Source organism: Thermobia domestica, chromosome 5 (genome assembly GCF_964235325.1).
Source record: "Thermobia domestica chromosome 5, izTheDome1.hap1.1, whole genome shotgun sequence".
Lineage (NCBI taxonomy): Eukaryota > Metazoa > Arthropoda > Insecta > Zygentoma > Lepismatidae > Thermobia > Thermobia domestica.
Window position 1 is genome coordinate 172,053,402 of NC_137458.1, and position 25,488 is coordinate 172,078,889.

Genomic DNA, 25,488 nt, shown 5'->3' on the forward strand with positions numbered 1-25,488 from the left:
AAGGATCCGTAGAATTGCAGATGAGAGCCTTAGTTTTTGCAAATTGTATCTACCAAAAAAAGTTATTTGAAATATGTTTTTATAAGAAATAAATATGTCTGTAATGGGATAAAGTATGTAAAATTCTTGTTAAATGGTATCTTACATTTTGATTGCAGGCAAAGGTTTGATGCAAAAATGAATCAACTGAAAAGCGAAAAAAAAAAAATTGTCGAACAATACAATTTTAGAACAATATTTACAAACGTTGGTTTTGTTCAACAGTCGTCTGCATGATATTGGTTCGATTCTTTTCCTTCTATGTCTTCTTGCATGTGATAGAATATGAGTTTCACTGAGATGTCCACAGTTACATTCCGAATAACTTGGTAATTTCAGTTGTGATCCTTAGTAACGACAAAAATCTTGCACGCATTGCGTTAAATTATCAGGGGCGAAGGGGCGGGCAAAATGTTGTTAAACTTCAATTTCACCTTATTTTTATTCACCTTATTTCACTTCATTTTCATTCATTATAGTAAGTACTTACCAGTCATTTGTACACACAAGTGTTTCAGACAAACCATATCTATTGTAAATAAAAGTGAGGTTCTCATTTGAGATTTTACCATTCATTCCCGCTTCACCTACTTACGGACAGAGATCGGAAAGATAATTTTCTATCATTTCCTCTTTTGCATCATGTCAATTATACTTTAATAATCTTTTTCTCCGTTGCATTTAACTTGAGCTGCGGAATGATAAATACACTTTGTGCTTTCCTATACGAGTTATATTCTGTTCATTTATCTCCAACTATTTTCATATTAGGGGTCTAGTGGTACTGGACAGAGATGGAGTGGGTCAGTGGGTCAAGTGGGTCAAGTTTTCTGAGTGGGTCAGTGGGTCGTGGGTCAACAGCATGTGACCCACTGTGACCCACCACCCACCGTGACCCACTGCGACCCACCACCCACCATGACCAACTGCGACCCACCGACTCATTATGATCTACAAACCCACTCTGCTCACTGCATTGTAGACAGTATCTTCTGAAGACTGGTAAATTTGTCTCCGTTTTACTTTCAAGACCTTCATTTTCCTTCCTTTTCCATTTGTTTCTGTCTACTTACCTGAGGTGAGTATATTTAACCAAATGAAACAAAGAACTTCAGGCACTTTTGGATATTGATATTTGTAATTATAATAATAGCGTAGGACTTATACTACTACTTGGCTTTCGAGACCTGTGAGTTTTTAGAGGAGCTAACTACTGGAAAAAATACATTTTTGAATCACTATAATATATAAATTATTATATAAAAATTGAATGTAACTAAGTGAATATATCATCACGGTCAAATTGCAAAGTCAAATGAAATTACTTTTGGTATATAGTTAGGCCTTAATCCAAACTGGGATGTTATATTGCTTTCATTATAATGCATAATATCCTAAGGATGTAGTGAGGATCCGAATTTTTGCGAAAAAAGAATTAGTATCTCGCACGCCGTTAAACTTACGGAGCTGAAATTCAGTGTATTAACTCTTTATTGAAAATAAACAGAATGTGTCCTAGCATTTTTAAAATTCTCCTTTAAGGGGGGCTGGGGGGCACTTTCTATATATGGAAAATTGGTAGTAAGTTGGTTTGTAAAAATGATCGAAAACAATCGATGTTATTTAAGAAAAAAATCAGAAACAAGAAATACAGTGCTTGGCTTCATATATCCATTGCTTTCTACTATAATAATTGCTGAAGCTTATGTTTATTATATGGAGCGCTTACAACACAGAACAATCAACCCATAAAGTTGTGAGAAAAATAGGCATAAAATTTGTACTGTAAGTTTAATCACACGGAAATTTTAAGTTTGGATTGTACGCATAATTATATGGAAAATTTTACACTTTTTTTCCTTTATGTTGGACTACTTACCTTGATTTGGAACTTTCAAATTTCGTCCTTTTTTTCCACCGAAAAGTATCGATAATGGAACAAGGAAATAATTATACTATGATAATTTAACTGAAACTCATCGTAATTTGGCACATGGCAAACAGCAGTGTGGTAATTGAAGGGAAAGAAGGTGGGAAATTCCCATTCATCTCTGAACACTTTCCAGGAACCTCGTTCCCTTTCGCTTTCAAGACGGGGGAGGGAACTTGGTAATGACATCAAACCTTCATGTGTAATTATAAAAATTAAATTTATAAACAAATAAGAAATCATCAGTCTATCAGGCTTTAATTGATAATTTATTCACAAGATTCCCTATCAAAGGCGTGGTAGATGAAGTTTCTGTTCTCCATGAGTTGACATTGCCAACTGATATGGTCAATATGGAAAATATGTTGTGTAGTGATAGAGAGATGATACTTCTTGCTGAGTATTTCAAAACTGACCAAGAAAAATCGTTATCAGACGTAAGTCTAACAAGCAGATTTTCGATAAGGAGTTGCAGAAATCGGGTAGAAGTATTATCAATTTCCACGACAGAGTGCGAACGGGGATTTCCCCTTGTGAATTTACAGATGACTGATATTAGAAATAGACTAAGTGCTCAAACATTGTCTAACTTGTTGTTCATCAATGTTAATGGCTTACCGCTAGACAAGCTCAAAGTACACGAGCTAGTTATTTCTTGGCTCCATCATTTTGCTACAGATGATTTACCACGAAAAAGTTACCAACAGGAAATAAACCCGATTTCAGATTTGTTTTAAGGAGGATAATTACGAGTTATGGAATATGTATACTTGTATTACTAATGGCTTATTTGTGTTATTCAACTTTGTACCTAATTTTTAGTAAGTCTCTTCTTTGCTTTAGGTAAACTACTTTGAATAAATATTCATAATAATTGCAATTATGCATATTTGTTAAATTTAACGTGGTGTTTTAATGATTACACAAATTACAATTATGAGTATACTTTATGGAGATGCTCTCACAGAGGGTACCCGAACACCTTTATACACTATGAAAAACCGATTTTTCAAGTCTTTTGTGAGAAAAATACTGTGAACTGAGAAACCATAACCTTTTCCATATTGTACACTGGTATTTTCCTGCGAATATAAGTTTCTTTTGGAACGCGTTCAGAAATTAACAATTGCAAGAATACTCTCTTAGTACAAGTATATTTTAGGCACACACTAATTTCCCCCACCTCGAACTGCTTCAATTTCCTCACTGACAAACAATTTACCATTTGATATTGTAAAGATTAGATCCACCGTTATTGTAACAGAGTGGTGGGTGCTTGAGCGATTGACTAGAAATTCAAACTCTGATTAGTGATAATTTCACATTCTTGTTTTATTACAAGTGTAAACTCTTTAGTCAGTACAGAAGAGGCCGTGGATCGTGTTCAGAGTTGATGACGATGGATTTTGGTGAGTCAGAGTAGGTCACAGTGGATGATAGTGGTTCATAGTGGGTGGTGTGTCACGGTGAGTCAGAGTGGGTCACGGTGGGTGGTGGGTCAGAGTGGGTCATGGTGGGTCGTGGGTCAGAATGGGCCATGGTGGTCGGTGGGTCAGTGGGTCGTGGGTCAAGTTTTCACTGACCCACGCCAACTCTGGTACTGGACTTTTATCTGATACATGCACCATGTCTTGGCGGCCATTTTGAAAACGATTACCCATATGAAAACAACAACACTGTTTAGTGTTTCAAGATTTATTAAAGACGTATGACTTAACCCATATTTCGGTTTCAAATTTCTAAGTCTGGCCCCCTTGAAAGTCATCCCTGGGAGCACTGCGAGAACATTACTAGACGCGCCCAATGTCTTTCCTGTTTCACTTTTTGATTGTTCGTTTATCTCCAACTGCTTTCATATTCGTGGTACTGGACGTTTTATCAGATACGGGCACCACGTCTCGGCGGCCATCTTGAATACGGTGACCGATATGAAAAATCTTTTGCCACAACGCTTTTTACTTTTTAAAGATCTATGGAACGAGGTATTACTCGCCCCATGTTTCCATTTAAAATTTTAAAGTTTGGTCCTGGGACCCCATGAAGGGCGGCCCCGAGAGGCACCGCGACAACACCGTTCGGTGTGCTCCATGGCATTTTCTATTTGAGTTTTTGTTCGGTTCATTAATGTTCAATCGTTTTCGAGATATCTTCGTGGAAAGATTAAAATGGGCCATCCTCTATATATATATATATATATATACAGGGGCGGATCCAGTATATAATCAAGGGAGGAGCTAAACCATGGTTTACCACTTTATTCAGTGTAAAGAAAGTAGGATTGAAGCCCATTTTATCCAGTGTATACCTAAGCGTTAAGGAGGACTATAGTCCCTATACCCCTCCCCTAGGATCTGCGATTTATATATATATATATATATATATATATATATATATATATATATATATATATATATATATATATATATATATATACAGTGACGGATCCAAGGGGGGCAATAGGGGCTATATCCCCCCTTTGACGCTCAGATATACACGGGATAAAATGGGCTTCAATCCTGCTTTACACTTTATAAAACGGCAAAATATGGTTCAGCGCCTCCCTTGATCATATCCTGGATCCGCCCCTGTGTATATATATATATATAACTTTTACTAGGTAAAGTAGGGTAAAAATGGATCCAAAATTTAATGGAAGTCGTATAGGCAGTATTGAGGCTATCTGAGACAAAGTCTATTGCTGAAAGTGAAATATGGGTTACTATTAGGGTTTTAGGGTGATATACCCACTGATCATTGAACCTGGAATACGCGCATGGAAAACATTAGCACTAGCAAATTAGCTACGAAGAGGTACACCATACCATAATTCTAAGTCAAAAATGAAAGGAAAAAATAAGCGGAAACGACAGACTGTACGAGAACAATACTTTCACTATTTTAATTTCACACCATTTATTTCGAGACTTTCGAGACTTTCGAGACGAGACCGAGACTTGGTACTCGAGACCGAGACCGAGATCGAGACAATCATCTGTTGACCGAGACGAGACCGAGACCGAGACGGTGATTTTTTACTCGAGACGAGACCGAGAACGAGACCGCTATTTATCAACCGAGACGAGACCGAGACTGTACAGAGTCTCGTCTCGTCTCGTCTCGATACCATCCCTAATTCCAACACCACATTGTTGTATATTGGGTTGTATATGTCTCAGGTATTTGCTTCATGGCCAAATTATGAAAAAGGAAGGATAACCATTTATCGAGTCTAAGACAAATCCTTATTTTTTGAGTGTTTTGCCCAATGAACACCATATATAACTGACATTATAATTAATTATATATGTAATGTATTTGCTTATTACATACTGCATGCAAGAAGAAAGAAAACACTGGTCATACATGAATTAGAAACTCCAACCGGAAGTAGGCTCAAATCTTGCAAACGGTGCGAGATATTGAGAAAAAATAATCGAAACAATCTCCCCTTTATGATACCTCTTGCCGATTTTTTAAAATCAAGACGTCTTTCACTTGTGTCTGTAAAGGGACATGTACATATGTTGTGAAGAATGAGAAGGAGATTTATGTTCATATGCGAATGATGCGCTGTGTAGAGAGCGCAAGGTCAGCTAGTATTATAAAATAAATTACATTACTCTCATAAAACTAATAGTGAGCAGGAGATATAAAAGAAAATTATTTTACTTAACTCTGCATTTCATGTATGTTTTAGACTTGCTTTACTTAACAAATTAAGACAGACATTATTCATGTCTAATAACAGGCATAATTCTATGGAAATGTAACTTCGCATTCTTTTTTAACGGGTTCGTTTTCATAATAGGAAACAATGTGCAATAACCGCTTACTTGTAAAGAATTAATGTAGAAGCAGCAGAATTATGTCATGTCAATTGACTGTACGGGAACCGATGGAATCATTGAAGGAAGGGAAGGCATAAATAGAATCTCTAAGAAGACGTTTAGATCTTTGATCTGTTACCAGTCAACCGACATGCTAGTGGACAGTAGAAGATCTTAGGTTTGGCGCTAAATCTCGAAATATAGGCTGTAATTTTGTAGAAGTCTTTATAGCACTGCAAATCAAAAACTAGTAGCACTAGTCTTTTTGTAATGTTATTAGCATTACTAGACTACACACTAGAGTTCAGATAACTAATGTTAGTTTGCCATTTATCCTTCGCGGTGTGTCTCCGTAGCTAAGAAAAGCGGAAAAGAGGAACTTAACAACAAAACCAAGACATCAAGAACGAAGCTCGTTTGCTGTTCGTGGAGAAGAACACTTGGGTTTTTTTAGGACCATGGTCTGGACTAATCCATGCTATTATTACATAAAACGACCCTTAGACCTACATACATGTAAGTACTAAAGCACTTGAGTTATTGAGTTTAAATGCGGGAAGCTAAAAAAATATAGTGATCCTATAGATATCATGCCCCTATAAACAGCAGAAAGACACTACACATTAAGGGAATGAGACATACAGTGTGTGTACAAGATCTTAAGATACATTTTCCTGATTAAACCCTAAACTCATCTAAACTCCCTACTCATAGTTCCAGTACCTCTTAGCCTGGTTTCCTTAAATTATTCGTCCAACTCGAGACTATTAACACTTTCTTCTACCACGTTTGATAGGCCCTTTCCAGTCACATCATGACAGGCACAGACTATAAGAAGTATTCTTTAAGGACGTACTCATCAAAGTTTACATTTCGTACACAGAAACAAAACTGTTCTGCTTGAGAAACGTCCTTTCATCAGCAAGAATACTGAAATATTTGCTTTGCTTTACTTTGACCACTATTATAGATTGTATTAAACATCTTAATGAACCTATTAAAGCATTCTGCACGTTACTACTAGTGTACATGTGTTTTTTGGACAAAATTTAAATGCTCTTCATGTACTGTGTCTGCAGACTTGAAGCGGTATTGCAGCAGATTTCTGAAGTTGCCGTCGTTCTGTTTTGGAGTAGACAACTCAATTTAAACCCAGTCTTTAGTTCCTCACAAGGATAGATTCAGTCGACCACACAAACAGTTTCCACGATATGTACGAGTTTTTCTATTATCTTGCACTTCTCTTTTCTTTTGGTTGTTGCTCGATACTGGCATTAATGCATATGATAGAGAAATTATAAAGGGAAATTTCCCCAAATTGTCTCGAAAATGTTTCCTTGTTTTGAATAATTTGTGGGAATTGGTCGACAATACTGTCGCCAAGGCAGACAAAAAATATATGTATATATATGTACCGCAGCGTAGCCTGTTGTATACCACACATTGATGAAAAGTTTCGAGTCGTTAGCTTTCATAATGAATGAAAAGATTTTCAATGATTTCTGATAATGAAAAACATCATCCACTAGAAATCCTGGAAATCAATTGATAGTACGAGGAACATATATGGTAGTTAATAATCATAACAAAATCGAAGACAGAAGGGAATATACATGATGTTCCTATCGCCAATAGGAAATCTAAGTCGTGGCCTCCGAAAGTTTCTAGTAGATTAAATATTTTAGTGACTCATCAATGCTTCGAAATGCGATTCGACTGCTTCGAAATACGATTGCAATTTTAACAATACATTTACATATTTTCAGTATTTTCTACTTTGTACCTAAACACCATACCTCACTTTAAATATTACTAGTTCAACCTGTGCTCTCTACACAACGCATCATTCACATAGAGCATGAATCTCCTTGTCATTTCTCACAACATCTGTACATGTCCCTTTACAGACATAAGTGAAAGACGTCTTGATAAAAATCGGCAAGGAGTACCATAAGGGAAATTTTTTCAATTTTTTTTAATATCTCGAACAGCTTGTAAGATTTGAACCTACTTCCTGCTGCAGTTTCTAATTCATATATGATCAGTGTTTTCTTTCTTCTTGCATGCAGTATGTAATAAGAAAAACATTACACACACAATTAATTATACTGTCAATGATACATGGTGTTCATTGGGCAAAACACTCCAAACAATAAAGATTCATCTTAGACTGGAGAAATGGTTATCCTTCGTCTTCCATTATTATTTGGCAATGAAACAAACGCCTGAGAGATGTACAACCCACGTATACAAATATGTGATGTTGGAATTATAACTTGTAGGATATGATGCTTTACTTTTTTAAAATCTCAACACTTCCAGTATACCCCTAAAAATGTAATAAAGAAATATATTTAAAACAATAAAGATGTTGAAGATTTTAAATATTCAATTAGAAGTGTACAATCTACACAAAATTTGCAATCGATCAGTGAAATTGGCACCTTTCGAGAGCCTATGGTTCCCTAGAACTCATTGTCAAAATTATTGAACACAAACATATAAACTTTTCTTGACCACAAACATATAAACGTAGCATTTTAATATATAGATAAACAACAACGCTTATACACCCATTTTGTAAATATTTTGTTAATTTAGCTTATTGCATTTTATTAGCAGTTTCTTGGAAGGAGTTTAGCGTCCCTTGTCAGCTTCGAGACGGGAGTTTAAGGTGGAATCCGCAGCACCGTAATGCGTTCAAATTTCAATGCTTCTCTATCGGAAATCGAACCCTGAACTCAGTGCACCATAGGCGCTCGAGCTAGTCACTAGACCAGCAAGGAGGACATCAATAGTTTCTCTCCAAACATGAAAGCTTCCTTCGTAACAAACGACATCGGTAGTTTTATACCATAAGTAACTAAGGCCTCCCAAATTCAGAAATACACAAATAATGTTTTGCATTATAACTTATAACGAAAAGTCCTTTACATCATGCAGGTACGTAAACAGTCAAATTACATTTCTATTTGAAATTGTACAAAGATAAAAAAAAATAATGAAACTGAATAAAAATGCAGATTTCTTGTGCACAAAGTTTAAAAATATGTAATACAAAACATTGATCTGCTCACCTCGGTAACTCTGCATGAAATATTGAAACATGAGCGTTACTTCATCTAATTTGCCATACTTATGGACAAAATATCTTAAGTGAAAATGCTTCTGGCTTGCATTCTTTTTTCTGTCAAATTTGAGAAAAAGTAAAATATCTCTAAATTAGGTATTTCTTATAAAATGTCTAAGTTAACAAAAGTGGTCGACTTATAGAATAACACGGTAATGTAGCACAGAGTAGATATAACCACATGGATTTAGTGACAGTGGCAAAATTAAGCCCTTGGACAAGGTACTGAAAAATTCAATTTTAAAGTGGATGCCAACTTGATACGTTATGTTTTATTTGAGAAGCAAAGGAATTGGGATGTCAAAGATTGGATTTCATAAGGATCGAGTATCTAAAATGTACTATGACACAAAATGGTTATTATCTTTAAGGTATACGTTGGTTCCGAAGGCACTAGCCCCCACCTTTCTCGAGGGAAATTGACAACTTCATTTAAGGCTAGTTCCTTCTCCCTGCTGTAGTAATACATGAAGTTCCTTTTCAGACTGTGGCATTAAAAGAAACAGTAGGTTGTGTTGTTCAATTCTCAACTATGTGCTCCGCAGTTCCTCTCCCATGCTCTGACAGCGCTACCTGGAAAATAAACCACTTGGGTCACGACTCGATGCTTTCGGCTTTCCTGGGAGTACACGAAGCGACATAAAGTTGACCGGAAATCAAATGTTTCCATACTTGAGCGAATCAAGCAAAGCTCTTGTTGAGTTTCAGTGTCACATGTTATTTTAGCAATTGGTGCAAGAGTATACAGACGTGTTTAAATTATTAGACTCAACATTCAGTTTCTGAATATTTTACTGTTCTTACTATATTATGTAAGAAAGCACGTTCGAACTTAGTTCAAATTACTGCTTTGTAACTCTATCCTAATTTCTAGTGGATGTGGTACATGTTTTTCAATATCAATAAAACAAATGCGTACGTGACATTCAAATATAATTACTATATAGTGCGCATATCTAAATTGGAAACAAAACATGAAATGGAATATATACAAGAAAATGATCTCTCACTCAAAGATTAATATTTTGTATAAAACCCCTTATTCTACATTAAATCTTTTATCCTTTGTGGCATGCTATTACAAGTTTAGCACATTTTGACTTCATTTCAGCATCATAATACCACAAATTGTTGTTCTCCTCGATCAATTGATGTTTCGTTGTAATATACTTCTTCTTTAGCTTTTAGTCTATGAAGCTCCAAAGGTTTTCAATCGAGTTCATATCAGGACTATTGCCCGACCACTGAAGGACGTTAATTTCATTGTTTTCGAAGAATTTTGTCACAGCTTTCGTCGGTGGCATGAGGCTCCATCATGCATAAAGATGAAGTGTGCGTCATAAAACCAGACTGCAGTCTAGGGAAGTAGTTCTTCTTGAAGAACTTGTAGGTATTGGTCGTGCTTCATTGTTCCCTCCACTATGTACTGTCTCCCGGGCCCGAAGACCCCAGACCATCACATCCCAGACCATGACTGAAGTAGGATGCTTCACGGTTTGTTGGAGACATTTCAACTTGAATTCTTCCCTAGGTCGACGTATCACTTATAGTGAACATTCACCAGACACGAAGACACATTATTCATCACTGAAACACACTATTAAGCTCCAAAGGTTTTCAATCGAGTTCATATCAGGACTATTGCCCGACCGCTGAAGGACGTTAATTTCATTGTTTTCGAAGAATTTTGTCAAGCAATTCAATGTTGGAGGCCTCGTGCCCAATCGAAGCACTTCTTTGCCATAGTTGGAGTAATTTTTGCTTTCTTTCTTGGTCGGTGTGCTTTTATTCCCTCAGCACAAAGAATCCTTTGAACACTTTCAGACGAAATGTCTGCACCATACTCAGTCATTTTTATCCTTAAGTCTCTAGAAGTTGCGTTCTATCTCCCAGAGTCAATTGTTTTAGTTTTCTGATACCTCTTAGCAATAGCTTTGGTTTTCGACCACACTACCCAACCCTATTTTGCTGATACATTTGCTTCTTGTTCATTGCAACAGAGATTCTACTCACAGATTTTTGTCTACCCCAATTCTACTAGCAATTTGTCGTTGTGTATACCTTCCTTCCGCCAGAAGTGTTTTGATAACTTCCATTTTATGCGGAGAAAAATCTCTGGCTTTTCAAATTATGCCACGATTACAGGACTTCACAGAATAAAAGATTAATACACAAAACAAATCACAATCAATTTAAATTGGACTTATTCGAACTGTTGAAACTTTGAATGTCATAACTACTTACGATTGCAACCACAACACTTCAGGCTGCAACTTGTTTATAGAAACCACAATAGATGTCTACTACTGAAACACCAGTTTCAAAATTCCCATTCCACCAATGTCATCTGTTGTTCAACTGTGATGTCGCCACTTGAACTGTACAGTAAACAAATGAAGGATCCTATATTGGTGGTTTAACAATTAAATTACATGTTTTAGAACTCTGAAATTAGGACTGCAACATCAACTTTGCATTTTTCGAGCGTGAGTCTTATAATTTGAACACATCTGTAAATCCCTGTACAGTTTACAATGCAAAGACTATGATAATAATCTTGTTAAATATTTTTGGGTCGATTTAGGCAAAAAAAGAGAGAAAAAAGAAAAAAGAGGAAAATAAAAAGAAACTGAAGAGTATTGGAAATGAATGTAAAACAAAATGGGTGTCACTGCGGAGAGACCTGCAACTCAGGAAAGCTACAAGTGGCCATGGTCTTCGTCTTTGAAATCCATCTTTGGATATGGTTAGGGTTGCCAGATTTTGTAAATGAAAAATCGGAACACCACTCTCAGGCTATATATAAGGTCATAATTTCCTACTCCTTTGGTCAAAATCAATGAATTATCTGTCTTTCCGGGTCACTACTTAACAATTTTTCAGTTCACCCTATACATAGTTAACACAAATGAAGACTCTCAAGGGATGTGTAAAGAATGTGAAAAAGTAATGTAAGATTAGTTGCCTGACATCCCTTATTCCGAATTTCAATTTGTTGTGTTTAACAGGTCCTAAATACCACGCCAATTGTCACACACACTCCCATTTATGATTCGAGATACTTCTTTCTTCGTTGCGTCATCATCTGAGTCAGAAACACTACCCTTAAAAAAATACAAATTTAGCATTAAGCAAGAAAAATACACTTACACTACATTCAGAACGACAAACAAAAACTAAATCTTTTGAGAGACTTACGCAGGCTCTCCAAAAGTTTGGCACAAAACAAAATCCAATAACAAAATTAAACAGGACTCATACTTTTATGTGTTTAACTTCCACTTCTTGTGCTAAAGTAAGTTGTTACGGAATTTTAGCTTGAAAATTACTGAAAATTTTATCAGATAAAGGAAAAATATAAATCCAAAATTATTGAGTGCCTACACAGCATCTTTAGAAATATTTATCCACACACGGGAAAATATATTAAAGACAACACACAAGGGAACATTCAGATTTGGTGAATTTAATTGCTGAAAATGATTGCTAGCACTGGATTCAGCACCAAAAGGAAAGAGAAAAAGATGGTGTTTAGTGGCACACCTTATACAGGGTGGGAGACAAGTGAGGGCAAAGTGCGAAGATAAAACGTAGAAAATGTCTAGAAATGCCATATCAATGTTGAAACGAGTAGAGGGATTGAAGTCAAATGTTGGTTATGAGGAATGCATGTAAAGCTCCACTGATTAGGCGTAATATGAATCATGGGGGTCATCTGAAAAGCCGCCATGTTGGAATTACCCCAAGAAGAATATACGAGAAAGGGGTCATGTGACATATGACTGTTAACGCACACCGTCTATTGAATTCAATAGTGGCCAATACGGTTTGAGACCTCTGTTTAATTGCAACTGTTATGGACCTTAAGAATGATTGTGTGGTTGATACAAGAATGGAGACAACAGTGAAGGACGATAAAGATGGACAATCGGGCTCGTCACAGCTGTTGCCGGTATTGAAATTGAAGCAATAGTCGACAGGTGTTATGAATGCGCCAGGTGCTGTTTGCAAATATCCAGTTTTGTAGAAAGCATATTTAATCATAACTTGGAACCTTGGTGCTGTAAACTGGAACTGAGTGAGTGATTGCAAGTTAATGAAGTTGTCCCGTTGTCATATTTTGAAGTCAGATGACAGAAAAACGGTACCTCTTATATATTTTACGAAATTCTTATATGGGCGGAAGAACAGTCCAACGGTTGTATGAATGACGTGTAATTATCAGAGATAAGGAGTCGGATAAACCGTACATTATCCGATTTCTGCACCAATTCTTCATCTTTATTGGTTCTCCATGAATCAACGAGGAGCAGCAGTTTTATCTGCTCTATGGAATGCCAGAAAACATCAGTCATGAACTCTTTCAGGTTGTCCTTGGTCATATTTGCACTTTTACCAGCATGGGAACAAATATAGGGTGGATCGGCAAGTTTGTTGGCTAGAAAGTGGCCTCATTCATGTTTGTGGTTGTTCCCATTCACGTCATCTTTGCGACAGTATTGCTACATTGCCATAAGGTGGAACATCTCCTGTTACAGAGGTCTCAAACTGTATTGGCCACTATTGATTTCCATAGACGGTGTGCGTCAAGAGCCATATGTCATATGACCCCTTTCCCATATATTCTTCTTGCGGTAGTTCCAATATGCGGCTTTTCAGATGTCCCCCATGATTCACATTACTCCTGTTCAGTGCAGCTCTACATGTAGAAGAATAAACTTCATAAATAATATAAATCATATACGTTTTGTCACTTTCTTAATTGATTTTAATATCCACTCATGAGAAGCGTACATAACAAGATGTCTATCTCTACAGACACTTATTTATTATGTAACCATAGCAACAACTCTTTTTTTCGACTTTTTATAAGCTGGCACAGGTTGCCAATAATATATACAACAACATAACAACGTTATCGTTGTAGAATGTCGTCCGAACGGGACTTCTGTAATAGTTTCCCTATGAAGGAAAGAGCTCTGGGTTAAAGATCATGAAACACCTACCTTTTGAATAGCCCTCGTATATACTCAATATTATTTTTAATACAAATATGTTACTCTTCAAATATATAATATAACATTACATTTGTTTTATATTTATTACTATGTCGATTTACAATTATCATCGATGGGCCTATTCAAAATTTAAATCTAACTAATAGTTTCCTTCATGTTCAAACAACATTAATCACAAATAAAAATCTTTAAAATATTAAATATTAGTAGGATCACAAAGCATTAGAACATATAAACATGTGGAAAATTAAGAGATTCGATATTCATTATTCATATTCTTTCCATAAGTTGCATCTGTTTTATATATCTGTCATTACCTTGATGCGTTTACATTAAAATTATGATCTTTTTATTTTTACATATTTATAAGTAATTATGAGATTTCAATATGTGAGGCACCAATTTTAGGCGGACCACAAATTTTGATTCGATGTTCAAATTTAAAATTCTTAATTACTAAAACATAATTTCATTACTTAACATACATTTTAATAATAAATCGAATAAAGAACATAATAACCATAGACGTAAGCAAAGGTCGATTTAATACAAATCCATGGGACGCCTTTTTTATAGTTCAGGTTATACGTTCAAAGGGTTCATTTAAGCAACATTGTATAGCACAATCTTGTGTACATGCTTGTCTTTCATAGGATGCTACCATATTTTGATTCCTATTTATAGAATTCCTGCCATCTACAAATTATTATTCCTACAAATCGGCGATAATTATTATTCCTACTGAAATTTCTGTTTTTGTTTCTGTTTCTAAAATCCCTAACACCATTTATGTGATTGGGTTGTGTTTGATTACCGGTACGATTATAAGTATTCATTCTATTATTAAAACTAGGCACATTGGACTTATTTTCAGGTTGTACATTTACATTACGAACAGAAGCATATTGTGGCTGATTACGTCCAGAATTACCCTGACCTCTATCTTGTATTCTATTATTCTGTATAGCTGACTGACTCATAACTTTGAATAAGCATAATTAAATGGTTAAAGTTGATGCATTGTGCCGACATTAACAGTTGTTGTAATCGGAATGGCAATAAGATTCTAATGGAAGCTATAATACAAGATTCCGGATGATTTGGATTTAGTGATCTCAACTCATTATAGGCTATGTAGATACTACAAATTCCGTAATACTCCTATGCAATTTTGAATTAAAATGTTTTGTTCTCAAGATGGCATCTCTATTCGCTGTCATGAAATCATTTTCGTAATTAGATAATAGAGCAGTCTTAAAATCAGAATATGTATGAAGACTACCCCTGATAGCCTTGAACCATGTTAAACAGGGTGGTAACTATATGCGTCAATAATTTTAAATACTGCGACTCATCTACACCTATAAGCTCGCACTCATCCTCAAATTTTTCAAGAAACTCCCTAGCGGGTACATCTTCCGGTATGCCACTGAATTTGGTAAGTGATTTAACTTCACTGAATCGTATGGGTTTACCTGTTATAGTCTTCATATACCTGTTGGAGCTTCGCCGGGATGACTGTCTCACTCTTCTTTCCCTATCGATACTTTCCTCTTCACAACTTGAAGGTTCATTAGCTTCCAACATCGTCGTAGGATGGCGACTAGGTTCACGAGTATTAAATGCAGGACCCACCATATTCCTATATCTACCGTCTTGCGTTGCACTCTCGGAAACACAATTTTCTTTTATAAGATTAACCTCCTCCTGTAATAACTTGATGTGGGTATCATGGGCGTTTAATGTTGCCTCTATGAGATCTACAGAGTTTTGAAATTCCGTGACTCTCTGTGATACTCTCTCCATCTTTTCGTCATATTGCTCAAATTTGACTACAATATGCTGGTTCATCTGTGAAAGTTGACGTTGAATAGCTTCCCACTTGTTTTCGTTGCATTGTTCTAACTGTTCTAGCTTTTCTTCAAAATCCTTCGTTTGTTGGCTTATTTTCCGGTCTAGTTTTCCTTCAAGATTCCTAATTTGTTGTGCTATTTCTTCATTTTTTCGAGCTTCTTTTTCGTCAAGATTCCTAATTTGTTGTGCGATTTCTTGACTTTTTCGAGCTTGATCTTGAGTCTTTTCGTCAAGATTCCTAATTTGCTGAGCTATATCTTTTAAGATGTCAGTAAGATTTTCGTTGGGATTAATCTCTAAATGAGTATTCCGCTCTCCAGTTGTAATTCTATCCGTGACAATCATGATACTATTTCGGCGTATCACTTTTCCGCTTCTGAGAGTGGTCACACTAAGGTCACTTATAATGTTGGCCGTTTTTACTGTACTTCAAAACGACAAACTTATTTTCCGGGTTTAAGGCACCAATTTTAGAAGAATAAACTTCATAAATAATATAACTCATATACGTTTTGTCACTTTCTCAACTGATTTTAATATCCACTCATGAGAAGCGTACATAACAAGATGTCTATCTCTACACACACTTATTTATTATGTAACCATAGCAACAACTCTTTTTTTCTAATTTTCGATTACAAAAGAATAATCTCTTGATATCTCTATGTATCTTTCTTTTCTTTTCACATAATACTGTTCCACTAATTTGCCTCTGATCGCCTTTTTATAAGCTGACACAGATTGCCAATAATATATACAACAACATAACAACGTTATCGTTGTACATGCATTCCTCGTATCCAACATTTGACCTCAATCCTTCTACTCGTTTGAAAATTAATGTCATTTCTAGATATTTTCTACGTTTTATCTATGAACTTTACCATCACTTATCTTCCACCCTGTATACAGTCTGCCACTAAACACCCTCTTTTTCTCTATTTCTTTTGGTGTTGAATCCAGTGCTAGCAATCATTTTCAGCAACTGAATTTACTAAATTGGAATGTTCCCTTGTCAGTTTTCAGAAGATATTGTGCCTAGGAAGACAGCAGACAGGACCAAATAGACAGTTTAAACGCGGTTAACGTGTAGCGACTGAACGCAGTATCGCAATTGCTGAATAAAGTTCCAACAATGAAGCAGTTCTGCGCTGCCAATTGAAGTATTAAAATAACTTTTAAAAAGCCCGTCACAGTGAAAAATACGTTCTTCTCTATTGAAATTGTTATTCACGAAATTATTTACATATGCCCCCTCTTGAATATTTTTAAAATCCATTTTTTTTTGTGGAAGCTAAACAATACATAGGATGAAAGGATGAATGCGATTTCAAACTCCATTATTAAAACTTTTTTAATAATATTAATTGACTACACAAATCTTCCGAAAACCCTTCTTTCTTCAGGTGAGACATGCTAGTTCTTCCAAGTTGTTTTTCGTTTAGTCTGAAGAAGGAAAACTGGGACAAATGGGCGTCCCGAAAGCTTTTTTCGGGACAGTTAATTCTTTGATTGAAAACCGGGACTGTCCGGGAAAACCGGGACTGTCCGGGAAAACCGGGACGTCTGGCAACCCTGGATATGGTGTAGAAAGCAGTAGCGGCACGGTATGGGAACGGTATGTGAAAATAGTGGCGGCTTGGCATGGGGCAGAGCATGGCAAGGGAACAGCATCATATGTGTGAATTATTCTTAAGAAATAGTTTAGAAGTGCTAATAACGGGATAAGTTTTGCTACCAAGCAAACCATTGTTGGCATTTGTCCCGTTCTCCTGTTGGCATTTGACCTCAACTACGTAGTTCACCGCCTTTTGTATGTTGTCTTATTTCACAAGCGGCGAGATTACGTTGTTATATAAAATATTATAAAGCCATTGGCAACTTTGTTGATAGTCCTTTGTAACAGTAATTACTACTACTATGAAGATCAAACTCCTAGTTCAGTGTTTTGTTAGAGAGATGTAAAGAATAAAGAATCCTCAAAGCCATTATCTTAAGACGTAAAATTGTCATATGCACAATGAATAATTGTATGGTACTTACCACATTAATACATTTCTTGGTGCATTTCAGGTGGTTTTCCTTTTCGCAATTGACATCGACGTCCACTGGAGCTACAAAATATGGCTTCTGATCTCCTACGTTGTTGTCGATGGCGCTGGCATTGAAGACACCGCACACACACTTGTCTTTAGCCTCTTTAAGGTCTTCGTTGTTCAGTATACCGCCACTGAAACCATAATACTTTCACAAATAACTTTATTCCGAACTACCATAGGTAAATATTTACAGTCCTCACCTAGCAATCGAAAGGCCCTAGACCTAAATTCCTCAATTGAAGACACCTCAGAGCTCCTCTTAATACAACCAGTTGAAAACCATTTAGAGTAGGTACGCACATATTAAATAATTATAGCTTCGATGCTGAGTTTCTGAAAATTAACTGCATCAACAAAGAAATGAAATAAAATGAAAATGCACTAATAATTGCAAATTATTGTAATATTTCCATCAAGGCTTAAAACTCGAAACAGATTTAGAAAAATTCAAAAATCTGGAAGCAAGAAGTTAAATAAAATAAAGATCGTGCATGACTTAGCTTCAGAAGTTATGAAACTAACTGCTAATGCCGCCGTACTGTTTCATGAAAAACGTTACGGAGGCACTGCTTAGTACTTTCAGTTTGTACCATTGTTATGGAAGGGATACATGTTGAATAAAAGAGTAAGATTCTACAGATAACCAAACAATTAACATTTTTATCCTTTCACTACCAACAGGGGGGGGGGGGGAAATTGAGCTCACCTCAGTATATTCTTTGCAATTACTCTTCTAATCATTTTAAAATTATAAGAAAATATGTTATTGCTCAACATGTTTAGCTAGAGCGTATACCTTACGGTCGTTCCAACTGAACGTATGTGTGCCTTATATATATATATATATATATATATATATATATATATATATATATATATATATATATATATATATATATATATATATATATATATTAAGTTGTTGGGCACAAAGTAGGGGAGACCGGCGCTGGTTGACGAACTGCACATAACTCCTTATTAACTAACATAATGAGTTGTTGTTGCTGTTATAAAATAGCGACCTATGGATGGAGCTGCCACCTTCATATAGAATTTGTAACTTGCGGATAATGGCGTCTTATTAGATAAAGAGTGAACAGGTCTTCTCGGGCTAGCAGCCAGGTAAATACTGTTATATCTTGCGAAGTTTCGAGGGCTGACATCGTCCTCATCTTCAGACGAATATGATGGTGCAATAGAGTGTATGGAATATATATATACTGGCTGCTAGCCCGAAAAGACCTGTTCACAATACATCGCCAGGAAAGTTTCAATAGATACTTTAGATAACGAGTGTTTTTGCCAGTCTGAAGTATTTTTTATTTCTATTCCCCCGTACTGTACATCGCAGAATCGTCACTACTTGGAGTACAGAGGTACGTAAGTAATATAGCATTAGTTAGATCTGCACTTTGCTTTTATGGATATTCAAACAAGAAAACGTAAATGCCAAACAATTGCTGAGTAATTACAACTTTGTTGCACAACATGGGCTTGGGGTTAGTTGGCGTATAGCATTTGGAGCTGGTTGGCAGTGCGCCAAACAACCTCGTGTGAAATTTTATTTCATTTTACTTTTATTGTTACATTGTTTGTTTTATTGTTATGTTCTTTACAATTCTATTAATCTTTTACTTCAATGTTACAGAAGAGCATGCACGTATTGGATTACTGTCAAAATTTAGAAATCAAGATAAGACTGGATGTCGAACTCTGAATTTTCTGAATAGGCCTAATTCTCAGGATCAAGAATATTTTGTATGTGATCTTTTCTTACAAAAATATAGGCCTAGCTATTGCTTTTTCTTTCCTTGTGAAAAGTAGGAAATAAACTGCGTTTCTCGATAATTCAGCTAAAACATAACTTAGTTTCTCTTAGCTACTTTGTGAACAGAAAGATTTAAAGTGTGTTTCTTGATAGTTCAGTTATTTTAATTATATTTTGAAATAATATGGAGAATTAGCCTACATCACATCCTATTAAAACTGATGTGGTTTGATAATCTTGTAGCTTTCAATGTCATGACAACGAAGCTAGAATTAAAGAAAGTTTTCATATTTTATAATGCTGATTCTTTTAAATGTTGTGAATAAAAGTAATTTCAAAATTCAAATAGCCTACTTCATTCCAATATATATAATAGAATTTAGAAAAGTCACGTTTATTACTAATAAATCCAATGTTTATTTGTGTTTTGCTATATTTAAATAGTACGCCAACTAGCCTCACAATATCAGCTAACCAGTCCCTTACTAGGGGTCGGTTGGTATACTCAAGTTTAAAGAAAGAAAAATTTATTTCTCGAAACCCGTAAGCAACAAAACAGAAACAAAAATTGAATTTATTAGAGGAAATATTTATCTGTCCGTACACATCCATTACATTGCAATACAGTGCACTATCTGCTTATAAAAAATAAAGAATGAAAATTTCGCCAACCAGCCCCGGCCTTTACTTCCCCTGAATTGGTAGCAGTGTTTCTTCCAGACATGCTTTTGGGGGGCACTGCCCTCCTGGAGCTCTGGGAGTGCCCCTCGGAGGATACCAATAATAATACGTTTATAATATATTAATAAATAGAATAGTACCATCAGTGCCCCCGGAATACTAAGTGTGCCCCCCCGGAACATTTTTTCTGAGAGAACGACTGGTTGGTAGGACATGTAACTGACATTTAGTAGTGTTACTCCTAGATGGCAGTACAATAAATAGCAGTATCCCACCTTCTCTGAATTTGGCTGTTATTCTTATCCCGTGTACTGCTCATTTTGAGAGTTTCATGTTAGTGTGTCTCATGAATTTGCTATTTTAAGTTAGTGAATAGGAGATGTGACTGACATTTAGAATTGCCACTCCTAGATGGTAGCATAAAAAATGAAATGAAATTTTTGAGTTTTACGTCCCACGTTTATGTCGGGAAGGCTAAAGGAGACGGACAATGAGAAATGAATAAAATGTTGGAATGGAGAAAGTGGGGGAACCCCGAATAAACCCACGCACACGGTGTTTGTCCACCACAAAGTTCACTTGGCGGGGGCTGGGATCAAACCCGGGACCCCAAGCATCAGAGGTGAACGCTCTACCACTGAGTCACCGCGACCGCTGGCAGCATACTAAATATGTGTTAGTCTAATCTGTGTACTGTTCCATTCCGTCCCTTTAGATTTTTGTGAGATTCTCTAATTAGTTCCCTTTGCGAGATATATTTAATCTTAGCAAGTGGGCACAGAATACCCCCTTTAAATCCACATTACAAAAATACCTAGGTAGTATGTGGGTTAAAGATTTATTTATATGATCAATTAAGTATGTCTTATATTTAGTATGAACTTCTTTAAATAATAGTTGATGTAGGGAACTTGTACAGATATTTTAGGAGATCAGGGTGGGAGAGATATACTGACAATGAGGAAAACTTTAACCTAACCGTAAGAATTACATTGTAGTTAGTGAAAACATGAAAATTATGTTATTTTACTCACTGTTTCCCAGTGTTACGTAGACTAAATTACGTTTGGCATTGATTACAAAAACACTCCAGAGCTTTTTCTACAAATGAATAAATCAGTAAAAGAAAGGAAAGTAGGTTGTACAGTTGCTGGAGAAGGTGTAATATACCGTGAGGTCGTTAAGAAAAGTAGATGGGAGCATTACTATAGTCAGATATAAGAAAGTTCCACAAATCCAATACTCCCAAACGTAAGTACGATTAAAAGATACGAACACATTTCATGCAGAGATGTTTGGCAGCAAATTGCCTGAAACCTTTCACAATGTCTTCCAAGCACTTGTAGAGTTGATCTCCTTCGACTAGTCTTCTTGACAATAAGGCAGTATCAAAGTGCTCAGAACAAGTTTTTTGGGGACCACTCAAAGTTCAAAAACGCTTATCGAACGTTATTTGTAGCCTTCACCCAGCGCTACAAACACGTCACTTTGGAAGACTGACTAAAAATAATTTGGTTTGACGACACTAGAATTAACAGTTTCGGGTCTGATGTGAAGTAATTGCCTTGAAGGAAGCCCACATAAGATTTCTAGGGCCATGATATGTATCCCATATACTCAAAGTTCGATGTAAGCAATTTTATGTTGTAGAATTGCTTGTTCGGATGCTTGGACGATGCCGACGAACTGTTGGCAGGGTGTATTACCACCAATACAGTAACACATGATCCTGAAGACGAGATGATGTGCAACTCATAATTCAGTTTCGTCTTTCAGCAGCATAACGATTATAGACACAGTGCTAAGGTCATTATTGCATTGCTTCGAAGTCAACGATCTCACTTACTGGAGTGCCCGCCAAAATTTTAGCTCAATCTGATTCACAACTTTGGGTTGATGTCCAAGAGTCCTTGCTATTGCTGCGAGACACCCTGCGGCTCTTGAACTTTGATGTCGCACAGTAACTGCCTGCATGACTATTTCGACTTCTACGTCTGTATACCTTGTGGAGTTGATACCTGAAACAATTCAAGCATTATTCGTGTCAATGATAGCTACACAAAGTAGAAATAAGGAAATGAATTTAGCCGTAGTATTTACAGCCAACTGTTTTATCAAGGTTTGTCTTCTTTCTTTCTTTCTTCTAAGACATCGTGTAAGATTTTTAAAAAGGTCTCAATAAATTTTGTTTATTTTAAATAAAAAAGTTAAAGGTAAGGGTAAGAACCCTTTTCTAATAGAAACTAAACAAGTATAAAATTAAAGTTGTACTTAGTTTGAGAAATAATTTATATGATCAAATAGTTCAGTGACTGTTTATATCGTGTGTTACCAGAATACTTATGATCACGAAGACCGTAGTAAGAATCTTGAAGTAATTAAACAATTATTAATTAAATATAAGAAAGAAATTTCTAATAGCTGCCGTATAAAGGTGATTCATTTCTCTGTTATTAATTGAAAATTATTATTTTTTCCATTTCATTGAGCAGGGAATATCATTTTCAGAAGTTGTACAACTTCAAACAATATACTTTATCTTCTAAGAAGTGTTGATATCAAATATTTATATTGGAATATAATTTGGTGTTGGTGTTAATAACGTATTTACATTTTAGCTTGCTCCAGTTAAAGAATAAAAATTACAGAAGACACTTGACAATTTAGAGTTCTACAACTACTTATATCGACGAATACAATCAAGTTTATAGTAACAAATTCGATCACTAGTTAGCAGCACGCATGAAAGTTATTGTAGGTAGTTCGAAAGTGATGTGTGTTGACTTGGACAGAGTATCACTGTTGTGTGTCTAAATTGAGATATAGCTACGAAAATTACACCGTATAAGAGGGCTATATTAAGGCCGATATTGGTTAGAGTTGCAACCAAATAAGATAACAGTATATGACAAAGGGTTCCTTCAGTTAAAAAAGGGATCAATGCTATTGTTCAATCGCAACAAAACGAGGATCTGTGTTATTGCTGCAGCGTTGTAGATATCGGAGGACGAGGAGTACCAATGATGTGACTCAGAATGTTTGTTTCTTAGTGCGAAGAGAAAACCCATCGTCTCAAGGAGCAGTAGTAAGAGCATATCAATATTCCGCGACAACAAACTGAATAACTCCACAAGATACATATGGTAAAGAAGCATGTCTCCATTGTATGTGGCCCCGTTTGTCATATATCATGAAGACGAAGACAAACAGTCAAAAGCTGTATGAACTATCGTTCAGAGGGCAGGCAATGATTTGTATTGTCTCTGAGTAAGGCTAATGTGTACTATCAGAATGTAATAAAAAATAGGGCTATCTTCTATCTTCCTCGTGGTTTCAGAAGCAGAAGTGGGTCTGAATGGATACGTCAATATGTGGGAAGATTTTCAGTTGCTTTACGGATGTTAGTGGTTACTGCTATAATGTCAAACTTATGCTACGCAGAGTCGACAAAAAAGCTAAAAGTAATGTAGTTTATTTGTAGATGAACATTTGGAGCCAATATATCGCTATGATATTCTATCCCTTATTGAAGCCGCAGATCTGGTATTACATTTAATAGGACAAGGCAACGAGATTTACATCCTAGTCAACACTAACGTACACAAAGTATATGACACGTGAAATGGGAATTCATACAATCCCTTTACAGACATTTCTGTGGAGCCCCTGATGCATCCCCCATAGAGTTTGGTGGGTTCCCATTGTTGAAGTGACCAAGCTGATGATGGTTTGTTTACAAAAGTCATATCGAAACCGTATCTGTAAAGAGGAACAATAGTCGAAAAAGAACCTCAATGACTGGTCGTTCATATAGTTCAGCTGTTGCCATATGGTCTAAGAAACATTGCTAAAAAATTCAACACCTTTCCTGGTCCGTTCAATCCCCGGATCTGTGCATAATGAACATCTTAATTTGTTTTGTAGATACGAACCCGGCGCAGGTTTCCGTCTCCATTCTCTATTACGTAATTGATACACTCCCCGCAGGATGGTGTAATACGCCACTTACTGCCATTCAGGAGCTCCATGACTCCATTCCACGTCTCACTAAAGCTGTTCTGCAAAGCGATATTGACATGCTAAATTGGACTTTTTTAAGGCACGAGTAGTCGTACTCGTATTTCCATTGATAAGTATATATACATTATTCAAATCAAGAGAAATGTTCCTGAAGACATTACAATTGCGAGAAACACATCAGAACATACCAAAAATGTGAAGTCTTAATTCGGTGACAGGTGAAGATTACGTGCCATGCCTCTAAACCCAATCTACTTCTTTAATTTAAAAGTGACCTATAAATTAATTAAACACATTTTAATTGTATTAGTAATTATTATCTTACCAGATTGAAATGCTGATAGCAAGAAATGCAACAACGTGGAGTTTCATTTTGTGATCTGAAATAGAAAAAGTTCAAAATCATTCAGAGCACATAGGAAAGACCATATAGCTTTTATGACGGTACTGTTTAGAATTATCAGCCTTCTAATTTATAAGGGATAAGTACTCCGCTTACGTGGTACTGACAAAGGGTCTTTCCTAGTAAGATAGTGAAATCGGCCCTTGATCCAAATTAGGTCGCTATTGATGCAAAAGGTTACCCTTAACCTAAAATTACCTCAAAAAAATTTTGAATCCCTACCCCGTCCCCTTACTGAATTATCGTATCATACATGCTCAAAATTGAATATTTTTTTAATTTTGGTGGCGGTGGTCGAAAAATGTTTGAAACTTTCACAGATTGTAGGTACTATCTAGATTTAAATGTCCAACTTTTTCAAACCCATTGATGCGTATTTTCTTTATTTTTTGCGTGTTGAGAATTTCAAAAAAAAAAAAAAAAAAAAAAAAAAATGTAGAAAAAATTGGGGGGGGACTCGTCGCTGACTTTTTGGTTAAAAAGTTTGTTATACCCTTAAGTACAACATATATTTTTTCGGGTTCTGAAAGTAATGGCAACATTGTCAAAAAGAAATAAAACTGAAAACAAACGTGTTTTTCGCAGTTTTCTCACCATTTTAGGGCCCACAAGGTGAAGGCCCCTTCAAACAATCCTTTGCCAATGTCTACAATTTTCATTTCTCTTGCGTCCTTTCTGCTTCTGTCGTTCTTCGGTTGCTTTGATTGTGTCCATTTTGG

The 25,488-nt window shown here is 36.0% G+C and overlaps 1 protein-coding gene across 2 annotated transcripts in view; it reads right to left on the reverse strand.

The window, feature by feature from the left end:
• LOC145684729 (uncharacterized) overlaps window positions 1–25,488 on the reverse strand; it is a 129,661-nt gene that overhangs the window by 4,918 nt on the left and 99,255 nt on the right. For both annotated transcript variants that reach the window (XM_081757103.1, XM_081757102.1), the window contains exons 2-3: window positions 24,692–24,746; window positions 17,842–18,028 (exon numbers count right to left, since the gene is read on the reverse strand). In XM_081757103.1, the coding sequence (XP_081613229.1) occupies window positions 17,842–18,028; window positions 24,692–24,738 (234 nt within the window). In that variant the 5' untranslated portion in view covers window positions 24,739–24,746. The remainder of the gene's footprint in view (window positions 1–17,841; window positions 18,029–24,691; window positions 24,747–25,488) is intronic.